Source organism: Simochromis diagramma, unplaced genomic scaffold (genome assembly GCF_900408965.1).
Source record: "Simochromis diagramma unplaced genomic scaffold, fSimDia1.1 OVJJ01000816.1, whole genome shotgun sequence".
Lineage (NCBI taxonomy): Eukaryota > Metazoa > Chordata > Actinopteri > Cichliformes > Cichlidae > Simochromis > Simochromis diagramma.
In genome coordinates, this window is record NW_024386908.1 from 1,778,109 (window position 1) to 1,794,622 (window position 16,514).

The following is a 16,514-nucleotide window of genomic DNA, read 5'->3' on the forward strand; positions in this document are numbered from 1 at the left end:
CCAGCTTTGACTTACTTCAGCTGCGGTGATTGTTTCCCAGCTCCAGGTCCAGAAGAGGCAGGGATGGGACCGGGCTGGAACGCCTGGCTGGGAGACGTAGTGGCGGACCGGGCTCTCTGAGGGGATCCCTGGGCCGACTGAGATGGAGAGGCAGAAGCGGAACGATGTCCCCCTACCATACATGAACACGTGATGCACAGGCTTATTATTTCTCTGTACTGTATTACCACAGAAGGTAGTGGCAATGAATCATAATGAAGCACTTTACTTACCTCGTCTGGGCTGCGTGGTCTGAAGAAGACACAAAAAGACACAGATATAGCATCATTTACATAAAAATGCTTGAAATTTTACTGCTAACACCATGACAACAACACATTTTTGAAAACATGGAAAGGAAACAGTTTCCACGATGAGACATTTTGATTGTCTTTGCAAATACATCAACTCAGGTTGATGCCACAGATGATCAGCTCCAACATATCCTACCCCAAACCATCACAGAGCTTTCCTCCTGCTGTTTCCTTTCAGATGGTCCAATCCGGCTTCAAGCTATATGGTTGTTGATGAACCAACAATAAGTAATCTATACTATATGTAATGACAGTTTGAAAACAAAACAAAAAAAAACAAGGGCGCTAGTGAAGTGACCATAGATGCTGAAATAGCATTAATTCAGATGCTAGTCTAGAAACACACAGCGTTCCAAATTATTGTGAAAATTGTGTTTAAGTGTCATAAAGATTAAAAAAGTTGTTTTTCAATTAAACCCATGGATGCAATTGTGTCTCAGGACTCTCTGGATGACTGAAATCAATCTCGGACACCTGTGATCATTAGTTTGCCAGGTGAGCCCAATTAAAGGAAAAACTACTAAAGAAGGATGTTCCACATTATTAAGCAGACCACCATTTTTAAGCAATATAGGAAGGAAAACGGAGCTCTCTGCCGCTGAAAAGCGTGAAATAGTTGAATGCCTTGGACACGTAATGAAAATCTTAGATATTTCACGAAAATTTAAGCGTGATCACCATACTGTTAAGATATTTGTGGCTGAGTCAGAGCACACATGGGTTCGTACAGATAAAGGCACAATGATGAAGGTTTCTGTCAGACAAATACATCAGATTAAGAGAACAGCTGCTAAAAGGCCAAAACAAAGCAGCAAACACATATTTGAAGCTGCTGGTGCCTCTGGAGCCCTGCGAACATCAAGGTGTAGGATCCTCCAGAGACTTGCAGTTGTGCATAAACCTTCTATTCGGCCACCCCTAACCAATGCTCACAAGCAGAAATGGCTGCAGTGGGCCCAGAACTACATGAAGGCTAATTTTCAAACAGTCTTCTTCACTGATGAGTGCAGTGCAACCCTGGATGGTACAGATGGATGCAGTGGTGGACGGCCACCATGTCCCAACAAAGCTGCGTCGTCAGCGAGGAGTTAGTGCAGTAGTTAGTGCAGTCATGTTTTGAGCCGTAATCACGGGGAGAGAGCTGGTTGGCCTCTTTAGGGTCCCTGAAGGTGTGAAAATGACCCCTGCAAAGTATGTGGAGTTTCTGACTGTCCGCTTTCTTCCATGGTAGAAAGAGAAGAACTGCGCCTTCTGCAACAAAACCATCTTCATGCAAGACAATGCACCATCTCATGCTACAAAGAACACCTCTGCATCCTTGGCTGCTATCGGCATAAAAGCAGAGGAACTCATGGTCTGGTCCCCATTCTTCCCTGACCTCAATCCTACTGAGAACCTTTGGAGCATCCTCAAGCAAAAAACTATGAGGGTGGGAGGCAGTTCACATCCAAACAACAGCTCTGGGAGGCTATTCTGACATCCTGCAAAGACATTCAAGTAGAAACTTTCCGAAAATTTACAAGTTCCATGGATGCAAGAATTGTAAAACTGCTTTTAAATAAGGGGTCCTATGTTCATATGTAACTTGACCCGTTAAGATGTTTTTGATTGAAATAACTTTTGATTTCAGTGAAATTGATCTACTAATGCTGCAAATTCAACAAATGGCCATTTTCAATTCTCTACAACCTATAAAATCTTTTGAAACTATGTGTGTGTAATAATTTGGAAAAGTGCATTTTAAGTTTTTTATTTCTGAAAAAAATTATCAGTGTGAATACAGGTGAAAGTATGGCCATACAAGCACTGCTTGTAATTACAGTGCTACTCCAACAGTAGTCACTGCAGTTGGTAAAACTGTGTAGCGTTATAGTGATCATCAGTGACAACATTATTAATTAACAGACGTGATAATAAGTATCCATAGTAGAAAAAATTTTATTAGCGTTATTGGTAGAAGTGGTAACAAAGTTTTGTAATTAGTAGCAGTTTTTATAATTACTGCCTGGTACTATGAAAAAAGTGAGTTACAGTAGTAGTAGTGGCTTGTTTAAAAGCTTTTTGTACCTTAACAGTAGAAGGCTGAGGCATGGAAACTCCCAGCAGCACCTGGGCCATCTTGTTGATGACCAGCTCTGTGATCAGCTGTTTATCCTCCTCCACATGCTCGCCAATCAGAGGCATTGAACTGTCCATCACCTGCAGAGACAGAAAACAAACAGACCTCAGCTGAAGTGTAAAAATTCCCCCACTAGATGGCAGGCTGTTACCTCTTATTCAGAATTCCTCTACTCTGACCCTCAAGTGATATTAGTGATAAGACTGTGTGTGGAAACACGTGATGAGTCATTTAGTGTAGATCACATGTTTGTTGGGGTCAGAAACAAGCTTTACAGCCCTGTGGCAACCACAGTTTGGAGGATACAAAGAAGTGTGTGACGAAAACTGCGAGGTTCTGTCTCAGGAGGTCTCGGTGCTCTGGCAATTAATCACATAAACAGAAGCGAAAAAAGATGCTTTAGTTTATTTCTCTATATGTGTGCTCATATAAGCTTTACAACAGTTTAATTTTGACTGATCACAGGCTTCTCTAGTTAAGCTCTGGATAAACTAAATAGGTTTATCTGAACACACACAAGAAGCCAAAGTTAGAATTTCCAGTGATCTGCAAAAAAAAGTGGCTCCATCTGTAAATATTATGTTGCTGGGGCATGACTTTGAAGGGCATAGACCAAACCCATTGCCACACAAATAATTAAAATAATCAAAAAAGAAAAAAAAAACAAGGAAAAATGTTTTTTCCCAGCACTTGAGCTCACATGCAGGTCCATGTGTGCTGCAGAACCACAGGCCTCATGAGGCTCAGAGACCTGCTGTCCTCCTCCCTAAAAACCAAAACAAACAGGAGCAAAGGAGTGTTGCTGCTGCTGGCTAGGATGTAGATGCCCATCATGGTGGAAGAAGCTGCTGCACCGCACCCAAGCTGCAGGCTGTAAACACATCAGCAGGCATGCATGCATGTGTGTGTGCTTATCCTCTGGTACACAGCATATGCCAGGCAGAGATTAGACTGTACTGGAGCTCTCTGTGGCTGAAGTTGTTTTTATTAGTGGTATCAGTTAAATCCCAAAAATGTTCTTTAGTCCAATTTCAGACAAACTGGCCTCTTAGCACACACTTGGTGTTTGCTTAGATTCAAATGAATGCGACTTATTATGGCACAAGATACTGATGCAGGCAAAGACTTAACTCACTTCAATTCACAACAGTCGCCTTAAGGTGCTTTATATTGCAAGGTAAAGAGCCTAAAACAATGTGGAGAAAAAAACAACAATCAAACGACCTCTTTTAAGCAAGCACTCATGACAGTGGGCGGGAAAAATTTACACTTAACAGGAGGAAACCTGCAGATCCAGGCTCATGGAGGCGCAACCAGCTGCTCCGACCGGTTCGGGGTGATTGGGGTACGATGCAGAGCAGCCACTTGTTGTTTTCACACAGGCTAGAGTTGTTCTTTAGGCTCTTTTTAAACAGCTGTCCATACCATAACACCGCCTCCACCATGTTTGACTGACGATGTGGTCGCTTTTTCTCCCATCATTCTTTTACAAGTTAATCTTTTCAGAACAGTACAAGTTTTTTAATCTGGCCTTCTTGATCTATAGAACGTGGAGGTAGCTTTCCAGAGCAAAAAAACTTGGCGTCTAAGACCTGCAATCTGTTTAAGGTTATCATAAGGTGATCGCTATGGCTGCAAAAAGAAGAAATGGCTTTCTGTCCCTAAACACTTTCCTGCTGGCTCGTTCACTTGTTTTGGGCCATACTGAAGTCTTTTTTTGTAAATTTTGGTTCCAAAAACTGAGGATTAGTTATGGTACGGAATCGACACATCGCCAGCTAATGAGTTTTCAATAACAAGCCGTTCGCCAGTTTCACCGTCTGATCCACAGTGTTTTCTATGTTGCAAAGATGGCAACGGGGAAATGTTCAACTTGATGCTCCAAAACAGGACCAGGACCAGAAACTATGGCTAAGTTCATGTCTTATACTGTCTATGAGTGTAACCAGTGGTTTGCACATCATCACTTGCTACCTCCTTGCGTGTGTTCTTGGCTTGAGAGCTATGGTGAAGCTGCTTCTCCCAATGTAAATAATTTAGAAGGGTAGATTTTTGATTTGGTTCCTCCAAAACAAGGCAACAGGCCTGACCTCGCCCTGAAACAGCTTTTCAGTCAATTGTCCAATTATTTGTTAAGATTCTGAAAATGGGGGATTTGCATAAAAATATAAATCCTGAAAACTTCATCTAATAATTTTGTAAAACCCCTTGAAATACAGCATTTCAATTCCATATTAACTATCTGATTTAAGATCCACTGTAGTGGTATACAGAGGCAAAGCTACAAAAGCCTTAGTACAGCAAACTACGGACCAAAGTGTAAGATTTATTTAATGATTTCTTTGCGTAATACAAGAAACAGAAACTCGGACTGAAACGACACCCAGCAAGGAAGAGAGCACCCAAAGGCAGTTGTAGGTTTAAATTCATCTATTTTATTTCTTATTAATTTAAAGCTTTTTTTTGCATATCATTATAGGGCTGTTTCTTTTGTGGGCTTGCTACACATTGCAACAACTTTCTCAAAAAAGCTAATCGTTGAAAAGTCGTGGAACAATCTGTCACTCATAATGACTAAAACAAGAGAGGTTTTTCCTTTGCAAGCACAATCTAAACTGATTAAAAAAATCCACATTTGATGACAAAAAATTGAAAGCAAATCAAAAGCTTTATTTAAAAGAGCCTCTAAGAACGCCTATAACAAACTGAGGACACCCAAACTAGTCGTCTTTTCCACTCATTTTCTTTGTTTTTCACAGCTGTTTGGGATCTCTCTGTTCTGCACAGAACCACTTCCCAAGCTAAAGAACCCTTTAAAGCTCCCCCTTTTTTGTGTGTACCCAGCTTCTTGGCTAGGATTTGGCAGCGAGGTCGGGTGTGGCACGGTGTTTTGGCCAGTTGAGTCATTACCACAGGGGACTGAATGCAGGCCTGGTAAAAGACCGCCAGGCCCCACTTCAAACGGCGTGCGGTGGCAAGCTAAAGCGGGATCCACCCTGCTGATTTATTAGGATACAGAGTCATCTAACAGAAGACTGGATCTGCTGTAGTTCTTTCACCACTGGAACACAGAGGTGTTGTCCTGTACTTTTACTAAGCAGCAAAGGTTTGTGTTTTCTGGACAATATCGGGCTGCATGGCAAATGTTTACAGAGCAAAAGTGAAATGTGCTCGTTGAAAATGATGGTGCAGTTGAAGTTCAGGGCTGGCCAGAGGGTCATCCATTTCTGGGAAAACAACTTTAGCTTCAAGATAGCAACATGTGTGCTGTTCTCTTTTGCTAGCTTGAAGGCACAATATCTGAAATATCTCTGTCAACAGATCAAGTCACTCCCGATGGCTGAATCTGTAATATAATGATATTTTCTTACAATTAGGCCAACAATGTTCTAATCATTATTAGGCATAACATTAGCCCTTTAAGTTTTGTGTTGTTTCTGTGGACCAGTAGAAAAATATTACATTTGACATTGTAATTTAAAAAACTTTTTTTGTACTGATAATCTCAAAGACTTAGAAAGTTTTGTTGTTTTTCTTGCCTTAAGGCATCGTAGACCTACCTTTTATGTAAAGTCTGTTGAATTTACACGTGCTAAATTAAATAAAGTTTCTTTATAGTATTATGTGCCTGCTACTGTGTAGGCTCCCCATGTGCTGGGACTTCAGCAAGTGTCCTTTGGGGACGCGCAACCAAAATCTGACGGCGGGTCTTCTGGGTCCTGTGGGTTGTGGGATGGGAAGCCTCATGGATGCACAGCTGCGCTGGGATCTGGCATCCATTGAGTGTTTGGTCGTTGTTGTGTTACTCAAGCCACACTTTTGTGGTGTGGTGAGGCTCCTGCCACTAGGGAGTGCCGTTGCTATGGGACGTGTTTTGATTGGTCCGCAACAATCTTCACAGTCTTGCCCAAAGAGATGGACTAACTGACACTGACTACACCAGCACAGCCATTCTACTTCATGTCATGTGGCTGACACATCCTGTCAGATCAGCTGTGTATATAAAATACTTTCTGTCACGTCATTTTGTCAAACGCTGTGGTGCACTGTGTCATGTTACATAACAATACTGCACCCCTATTATTTATACATTTTCCAGTGAAGTGACACAAGCTGGAGTTTGCCTCATGTTGATACCAGCTGCAGTAATGTGTTAATGAAGTGCTTCTGAGCTCATTACTGTGCATTAGGGTGAGGTGTTACGGCTGCTGTCTTTGTTCTGACGCAAAAAAACTGAAAGAAAGAAAACAGTTTCTGACTGTGACGGCCGACAGCTCTTCAACGTCGCACTTAATTAAATTCCATCTAGGGTTGGAGTAAAGGAGGAGGAAGTAATGCTTGTCAGGAAACACTGCTACTTGACTGTGTCGTGGGTTTCTCTGTCGTAGCAGCCTAGTACTGAGACTACACGCCCCTGGGGAGCTGATAGATACTTCCTGGGATAGTTTGAGGTCTTTTTTGCTTTCTCACAACCGCTCTCTCCCAGCACACAGATAGTCACCAGAGTGATGTCATGTTCTGATCCTAAGTTTGGGCATTTCAGATGTCCAGACTGGCTCATTTCCTCAGACTTGAAGGCATAGGAAGCTGCTCTAAAAACAAAACTGATTGCACACAACTATTTGTCTCTTGCTTCGCCCCTGGGAATAATTGTTAAAGGAAAATGTGCATTTCTGGGTAAGGTATTTACGATTTTATATAAACAGATATTTTTTAAAAAGGACAGAAATCAAATATATAAAAAAAGAAATAAATAAACTGACAACCTTGATTAGAATCAATAAGCATTACAACAAATTATTGGAGTGGAACAAAAGACATACAGAAAGTGTGAGTTCCAGGGAAGCTCATCACAGTAACATATATGTGCAAGTTATTCCTTCTGTTGGGGCTGTGAGACCTGTAAGGCTGCTGGAGATGGCGTGTGTGCGTAACTATTAAATGATTTTCTTTATTTAATAGTGATAAATAAAGTGAGTTGACCCATAAAGCCCCATAACACATATTCTAAATAAATGAATTATATTTCTCATGTCATTATTGGAAAAAAAAAGTATGTAAGAATGTTATGTGAATGACCAACAATAATTTATCCAACTAATCTAACAGACAATGATAGCAACATAGATGTGTTGCTATGCTAACCTTTGCCATGTCAGATTGTATTTTCCATCCCTGGCTGTTCCAGTCTGCATGCATGATACTGTCTGCAGGGTGCAGGCACAATACGACCCCCAGGTTGCTCTCTGATGCATCTATTGGCATGTGAATGTTAAATAGTATAAATCTTAAATAGGATAAAGTGTTTGAGTGCACTTCAAAAACCCAGATGATCAAGGTGAGTCTCAACTCTCTTATCTACTTAGCACTTTTAATTCTTATTCTTATTTTCATGTCTATTTTAGCGTAATTTATGACAGTATGTTTGCACTGAAGCACCGCAGCAATTTCCTAATGTTGTAAACCTGCTCAACATTTGGCAATAAACCCTTTCTGATTCTGATTCTGATGAATCTGAACAAGTAAAGATATGTTCTGAAATTTTCAGACAGGACCTGAACACATGAGGCACCTGCATTCAGACAATTACACACTAATCGATGTATATTTATGAGTTCCACCTTCTTCTTTTGGCCCCTCTTAAATGACCTAAAAGCCCCACAGACTGCACCTTTAAACCATGCTTATGTGTAACATATGTTATATGCTGTATATAGAGATACTGAACAGTGAACCTCTGGTGGCCCCAGTGGAAACCCCGTCCCAGGCACTGTTACTGCCACGCTCATCACATTGAAAGCCCAAACCTCCAACCAAACTGGTTGCGTCAAGTCACGCCATGACAGTTTTATTTGTCTACAAACTGCAAGCTACACTTCCACTGCCAAACTTTACCAGCAGACTCAAACAAACAGACTGGATTAGAAGATGAAGTGAGTCAACCGCTGACTCCTGATGTTGTTTTCATTCAGCTGCCCGTGTTTGGTCTGCAGACTAATCGTTCTTTCAAGGCTGTGAAGATCATGTGCCAGCAAGTCTGGTTACACCCTTCCCGGTTGACTTTCACCCATGATATGAAAAGTATTATCAGCAGGGAAAGAGAATGAATCCAAGGTAACGCTTACACAAACTGCTTTAGCCCTGTGATGCTGCTGAGAAGCGATCTAACTGCTGGTCAACCGTTATGTTTGCAAATGTCCTGCAATATTCTCATGAAACATGATGACAGATCTTATTTATCTAAAATACACTATAATGCAACGAAAGAGCAAGTTTCAGCCCCTGTTTCCTGAAACTCTCCTTGGAGCTGTAGATGAAAACACACTGACCTCGATAATGTAGTCGTTCCCGTCTTTTCCATGCACGGCCTTCACAGCACAGATGTCTAGGCCCCCAAACATCTCAGCGCAGGAGTCTATCCACATACGATATCTGAAGCACAGGGACGCAAACAGCTGACTGTTTAAAACCCAATAATCACTACAGATATCATTAAAGGAAGAATGGACTTAACAGCTATAAATGTCAGTAAAGGCTTCCAAGACTTTTGGACAATGAGATAATCAGATTCATGCTTAAAAGTAGTGCCAGTGTATTCAATTGAACACAGATGTCTGAATGATTCAGTGTACTTAACAGATCTGCATTTTTCCAAGAGAATCTCTGAACCAGCTCACCTGTCAGTCATTGCGATCTGTTCCAACATGGCAGAACCTGTGTTGGCCTTCCAGTTACCAGAAATGGATGTTCTCCTGAAGGGGGGGCACCAGGAAATGAATTCATATTTCTGCAAAAAAACAAGCTAAAATGCTCCAGCAACAGTTAATCGCTCCCAACTTTTGCTTTTCCCCCTCAAGGGGGAAGCTATCATCAGTTCATCAATGATGACCATTTTAATCCACACTTAGATAATGTTTGTGTGAAAGCCAATCAAAGACACAGTTTAATGGTGAGGGCAGGGAAAAAAATACGATGAGATAAGGCTTGGCTACTTTGCCCCCCCCCCTCTCCGATTTCGGTTGAGCAATTGTTCAGATACAGTCTTGAAAGCTAAAAGGTTGAGCACAAATTCTTTGTTGTAATATGCTTGGCTGACAGGAATGTCTATGGCTTCCAGATGGGTGGAGCTGGGGCACGAGGCCATGAAAATGAAGGCATTAATGCTGAAAACTGCCTGGAATCCAAGGAAAGTGCTACTTTAACATATAATTTGCCATTATTGGTGAAACTGTTTATTTTCCAGATGACGCTTTATAAGAGTTCATTTCCCACTGGCTCCACATGCCTTGCTACTATTAACCTACTAAAACGCTTAAAATGTTTGCTTTCAAATTCACCTGCAATGCCACCAACAGCCACCAGAGGTTGGTTGCAGCAAGCCAATAAAAAACACCTTACATGTAAGCTTTGTAGTTGCTGCCGATCTTCTGGATCCTGATATCGTACTTGGACTGGATGTACGGCTCCGTGGTGGCGTAGGTCCCTGCCAGAGCCACCACGCTGGTGATGTCCTGGAAGTCCTGTTGGTTTTCGACTTTAATCTGCAGGAGAGACGCCACTTGTTAGCGGGCAGCTAATTACAAAGGACGCTGCTGAAACTGGCAGCGGCTGCTTTAAAATCCCACAGGAATTTCACACTTGTACACAAGCTGGATAATGAGGGGTCCACGTATGGAAACATTGCCGGGGGCGGCTTTGAAACTACATCACCTCTTTCCCAGTTATTAAACAGTAGACTGCAGACGCAGACTAAGAGGGAAATGATGCAATGGGAGCCTATCGACACACAACATGTTTATATCATATAATTCAAAGCAATTTTTCAATTTCACCGTGAGATTATTAGGTAACAATGAGGTGTGACAGCGTAAAATATAGAGGAAACAAATATTTTCCTCCAGTGACAATTACCACTGAGGGCCATTTGCAGTAAACTAAGGCTGTCATATATTTTTAGAAGACTTACTCTGATGTTTCTTGTTGAGTGGTATTATTATTTTAATTTATGTTGATACAAAGATTAATGAGGTGTGTTTCCAATGGGAAACTGGGCATCCTAAGAGACAGTCACATCAATCGCCAACGTTATTGTGCGGCTACAAGTTTTCTTGTCTCAGGCACCAAACGAGTCAGTGCAGAGCATCCGCTCACTCATCACCATCCCTCTCACTAGCACCATCACGGAGGAAGCGATGGGAACATTGCGCTTCCGTCATGATAAAACACAAACCAGATAAGGAAAACAGGAGGTTGATGTTTCCTCGGGGGTTTCGTCTTCTGTTTTTCTGTTCTTCAAATAGCACATCTAAAGGCAACCATTTTCCATACTGAAATGGTATGTACCACAAACAAAGTCTGTTTCTGTGTTTACACTGGGGCACTAAGTTTTCCGCAAATGGTAATATATAGAACACTTTAGATGATTCTGTGGACTAAACAGTTGCATATCCATTAGTCAAGAAGTCCATTTATATACATCGACAGGGTTACCTCAATTTATGGTCAATTTTAGTTAAAAAAAAACACAGCAAACACAGTCATACATAGTGTCGAAATGGTTCAGTTTGTTGCTATGGCACTGATGGGTTAGCCCACACTCCTATTTCTTTGTAATGTGCTTCAAAGAGAGATAAAAGAGGTTATGGAAAGGCAAGGCACAAGACACTTGTGTCTACATGCAACAATTTGTGAGGTCTTAAGCAACAGTTTAATTGTGTGTTTATAAGAGTTTTACTTTAATGCCCTTTCAAATCCCCCAAACTAGTAAAAACTAAGGACAAGTTGTCTGGGTGGAACAAAGAAATCCCAAGGAGATTTTGTTTTGTTTTCAAATGATGCAGCCCACCTTCAGAAAATGAACACAAAAAAAACGTCAATAGGAAAAGAAATAAGGAAAATCCGAAAAGAGTGACACCAATGACACCAGAACAATAAAAGTAAATTTTAATTTTTTAAAGACGGGTGGGCAGCTTTGATGGTGAATGTGGTCACATAAACAGTGTTGTCACTTTGATGGGTAATTACATAATGAGCGTGCTTGTCAAAACCCACATATGTCGCTGACGCTAAATCAGTGACTTTCTAAAATGAGCTTACAAGGCAGACTATGAAATAGCTTCAAATAAGCCAACAGATTTAAAAAAACATGACTGTATTTTCTTACAGCATATCCTTGGGATCCATATCAGATTTTAGAAAACAGCAACACAACTAATGCCTAGTTTGAAACACTTCTACCGCTTGCTGATCATTAAGGAAATTATGGATTTTGTCTGTGTGATGTTAGCTTCTCTGTTAGCTTTAAGCACATTTTATTCCAAGACCTTCGCTAAAATACACGTACAGGGTGCTTGTGCTTGCTATTAGTGGATGTACTGTATTAAAAGAATGAACATATTTAAGACTAGACATGGTTGAGTTAAAATGTGTTTATAGTAACTGCTAATTAGAAAAGACGAAGAAGTAACCAAAATCTTGTTTAACTATTGTTTTCGGTGTTAAAAATGTCTATTCCCTGAGTGGTCGGGGGTTCTTGGTGGTTGCTTGCTGTTGCTAGGTAAAACTGGTCACAAAGCGAGTGCTGCACCAAAAAATTTTTTTTTTAAAACCACTTTGGTCACTAGCAGACCGCTGTGGTCGCCTGTAGTTTGCAAGGAAGACACAGACATGTCTGCAAACGTTTGCTAACTGACTAACTTGCCAAACTTGTGAAGCTGTGACACAAACTGGAAACAAAGAACATTCTCCTTCAAAGTTGGTCTCCATTCCGGTTTGCAGTGTTGTCGCTAGAAACTGTCTCTCGACCAATTTCACCTTGCGACTGTCATAATCTAGGGCTGTCAACGTTAACGCATTAACGCTCGTGAATTCATTGTCACGATTAACACTGTTAATGCAACTAACCCATCTGGAGCATAGAATGGACAAAGTTTGTACAGGGAGTGCTGAATTATTAGGTAAGTTGTATTTTTGAGGAATAATTTTATTATTGAACAACAACCATGTTCTCAATGAACCCAAAAAACTCATTAATATCAAAGCTGAATGTTTTTGGAAGTAGTTTTTAGTTTGTTTTTAGTTTTAGCTGTTTTAGGGGGATATCTGTGTGTGCAGGTGACTATTACTGTGCATAATTATTAGGCAACTCAACAAAAAACAAATATATAGCCATTTCAATTATTTATTTTTACCAGTGAAACCAATATAACATCTCCACATTCACAAATATACATTTCTGACATTCAAAAACAAAACAAAAACAAATCAGCGACCAATATAGCCACCTTTCTTTGCAAGGACACTCAAAAGCCTGCCATCCATGGATTCTGTCAGTGTTTTGATCTGTTCACCATCAACATTGCGTGCAGCAGCAACCACAGCCTCCCAGACACTGTTCAGAGAGGTGTACTGTTTTCCCTCCTTGTAAATCTCACATTTGATGATGGACCACAGGTTCTCAATGGGGTTCAGATCAGGTGAACAAGGAGGCCATGTCATTGGTTTTCCTTCTTTTATACCCTTTCTTGCCAGCCACGCTGTGGAGTACTTGGACGCGTGTGATGGAGCATTGTCCTGCATGAAAATCATGTTTTTCTTGAAGGATGCAGACTTCTTCCTGTACCACTGCTTGAAGAAGGTGTCTTCCAGAAACTGGCAGTAGGACTGGGAGTTGAGCTTGACTCCATCCTCAACCCGAAAAGGCCCCACAAGCTCATCTTTGATGATACCAGTCCAAACCAGTACTCCACCTCCACCTTGCTGGCGTCTGAGTCGGACTGGAGCTCTCTGCCCTTTACCAATCCAGCCACGGGCCCATCCATCTGGCCCATCAAGACTCACTCTCATTTCATCAGTCCATAAAACCTTAGAAAAACCAGTCTTGAGATATTTCTTGGCCCAGTCTTGACATTTCAGCTTGTGTGTCTTGTTCAGTGGTGGTCGTCTTTCAGCCTTTCTTACCTTGGCCATGTCTCTGAGTATTGCACACCTTGTGCTTTTGGGCACTCCAGTGATGTTGCAGCTCTGAAATATGGCCAAACTGGTGGCATCTTGGCAGCTGCACGCTTGACTTTTCTCAGTTCATGGGCAGTTATTTTGCGCCTTGGTTTTTCCACACGCTTCTTGCGACCCTGTTGACTATTTTGAATGAAACGCTTGATTGTTCGATGATCACGTTTCAGAAGCTTTGCAATTTTGAGACTGCTGCATCCCTCTGCAAGATATCTCACTATTTTTGACTTTTCTGAGCCTGTCAAGTGCTTCTATTGACCCATTTTGCCAAAGGAAAGGACGTTGCCTAATAATTATGCACACCTGATATAGGGTGTTGATGTCATTAGACCACACCTCTTCTCATTACAGAGATGCACATCACCTAATATGCTTAATTTGTAGTAGGCTTTCGAGCAAATACAGCTTAGAGTAAGACAACATGCATGAAGAGGATGATGTGGACAAAATACTCATTTGCCTAATAATTCTGCACTCCCTGTACAAACTGCCCGAAATGCCCTGACAGTGACATTTCAGGGATTTTGAGTCAGTCTGCGCTCCAGATGGGTTAATTTCAATAAAAATGTTAACTGCGTTGCTCATGACGATGGATTAATGCGCATTAATGCGTTAACGTTGACAGCCCCATCATAAACCGTTTGCAACCGGTCAGGGCCTTTTTCACGTGACCCGTCAGCATCATATGTTCATAATGCCAGACAAGTTAATATCACATGGTTAGCTGTCACGTCACTGTAAAACCTGAAAAGACACCTTACCGATTAAGATCCAATACAGACATTTTTTAACAGAAAGTAACTCTTCTTCCTCTCTCAAGCAAAACATTGAATCCAACTTTTGCTCATTTCATTACTCATAAGTTTTCCACCATAGTGGTAGCTTATAGCGCCTACTGCTAGCTAGTGTTAGCAAACTTTAGACATTGACATGTAAGTTGTACTTCATTTGTGACATGCAGAAATTTTATGTAAACACAGCACAGCCAAATTACATAAAAAACCCAATCTAATGCAGTAACATTATACTAACTGTGTCTGCTCAGATTAACATTCGCTGTCATTAGCATCCAGTCAAACCAGGGCAAATGAGGCTTCATAGGAAAACCTGAAAACCTAGAGAATGTGCTTTGTAGGTGTGGTGGAATTAAGGCACGACGGGACCACAGAGCCATGTTTTGAGCCATCTTTATTTAACATTTGCATCACACCACCACAACCGCACACCAACCACTGACCGCTAACACGGCGGGCGTGATTGCGGATGCCGTGCAGGTGTGTCCGCGCGGCACCGCAGACCGCGCCCCACCACACAAGGTAATAAATTCAGTGCTTCATATATAAAGGAAAATATGCATAGTATGTGTGTGTTGTTGTTGTTGTTTTTTAAAGAATTCACTAAATAGCTTGGATTTTATTTACTAAGCTTTCTCCTGGTTTGTGTTAGAGTTTCCCTAAATTGCTAAAACACCAAATTCTACTCTTTGCCATGAGAACCAACATGCTGAACATACTGAACGTACATTCTTTTAGGACATAATTTGCAGATATTATTTTACCCTTTTTCCAATACTTTAGATACACTCACATTCATTCAGTTCTCACTGTGACGTACTTGTGTTGCGCAAGGGTAAGCACAGGTGGCAGATTTCAGTGCTTACACATAACAATGAAGCATTTTTCACACTTGCTAATGAAGTGATCAGACCAGTGTACGCCACGTCAGGGCGCACAGGCACCATGGTGAGTTGAAGACCGATACCACAAAACAGATAGTAACAAGCTGAGATGCACAAGAGGAAATGTGTGGGGGGGAGTTGGTGGATGAGGAAGATGGAAAGGCGGCAGAAGGCAAGAAGAGGAAGACCAACAGTGCATTTCAGATAAAAAACAAGCAGAAACTTCGTGTTCACGACACTCAGATTGAAAAACTGGGTTTTGTGTTCACAGATTTCAGAACTGCAACTGTGAAAAACTGTAAAAACACTAAAGGCGCATGTCATCAAATAATACAGTCAGTGTTTCTTATAGAAACACGAAAAGACCAGAAGCTAAAATAACAAAATGCACTGACTACAGCAATGTGACTGAAAGAGTACGTCATGGTAGCAAAAGCAGAAGCTGACCACAAGGAACTGGTCCAGTTGTGAGCGGTAGGCACACAAACCTGTCCAGAGACTTACGCAATTCCTCCGAGTAACTAAACAAACTGCAATGATGCAGACAGAAACAGAAGGTACGCCGGAAAAGGTGAAGCACTGGCACAGAAATGAAGAGCTGTGCCTGGTGGTGAAACTGGTGGTTAGTGTCCAGATAACATGACATACCACCTTCATTACAGAGGCCTGCTGCTCTAATAGCGTAATGGGAAAGCTGAGTAGAAAGGCTCACTCTCTACTGCTGTAGAGAGTGAGGCAAAGTGTGTAATTATATTTTAATATGTAAACTGCAATCAGATAAACATATACAAACACTGCTATTAGTTACAGGTAACAATACCACAGTAATATCAACATGATTTGTCCTTAACTGATGTCATTAATGTGTGTTTCGTTAATGGAGACAGCCTATGACAACCCAACAAAACAAAATATGGCAATATTACTTTGAGCTGTAGGTTTTCTATTGTTAGCTAATGAACAAAATCGCCATTAAATTCCAGTAAATGTCTGAAATCAGTTACCGAAACAACCTCAGCAATTATATATTATACAGCATATGCATAATATGTTTGAGAAACTAGCAAAAAAAGAAACAAAGTAGCAGCAAAATGTGTAAATGTTGACCTACAGTAAGCTACCAAGGCTTTCAATTTACGGGTTTAAGAGTCCCAACCATAAACTGTACATAAAAGATGGATGTCACTGACATGATGTCACCACTCGTTTCTCATTTCACTTTCTAAAGCCTTAAATTGAACTTTTGGTTGCCGCTATGTTGCTTTCATGGAGGCAGACTTGGCCATATTTGAATAAGAAAGTTAATGCTAGCAAGGCTTGGTTAGGCTTGGCAAAATGTATTAATAAACTGTAT

The 16,514-nt window shown here is 41.1% G+C and overlaps 1 protein-coding gene across 1 annotated transcript in view; it reads right to left on the reverse strand.

The window, feature by feature from the left end:
- The window catches only part of LOC120735596 (synapsin-3-like), a 124,780-nt gene that overhangs the window by 4,718 nt on the left and 103,548 nt on the right, over positions 1 to 16,514 (reverse strand). The window contains exons 10-15 of the mRNA XM_040035037.1: positions 9,871 to 10,013; positions 9,150 to 9,224; positions 8,802 to 8,904; positions 2,421 to 2,552; positions 273 to 291; positions 16 to 172 (exon numbers count right to left, since the gene is read on the reverse strand). Of these exons, the coding sequence (XP_039890971.1) occupies positions 16 to 172; positions 273 to 291; positions 2,421 to 2,552; positions 8,802 to 8,904; positions 9,150 to 9,224; positions 9,871 to 10,013 (629 nt within the window). The remainder of the gene's footprint in view (positions 1 to 15; positions 173 to 272; positions 292 to 2,420; positions 2,553 to 8,801; positions 8,905 to 9,149; positions 9,225 to 9,870; positions 10,014 to 16,514) is intronic.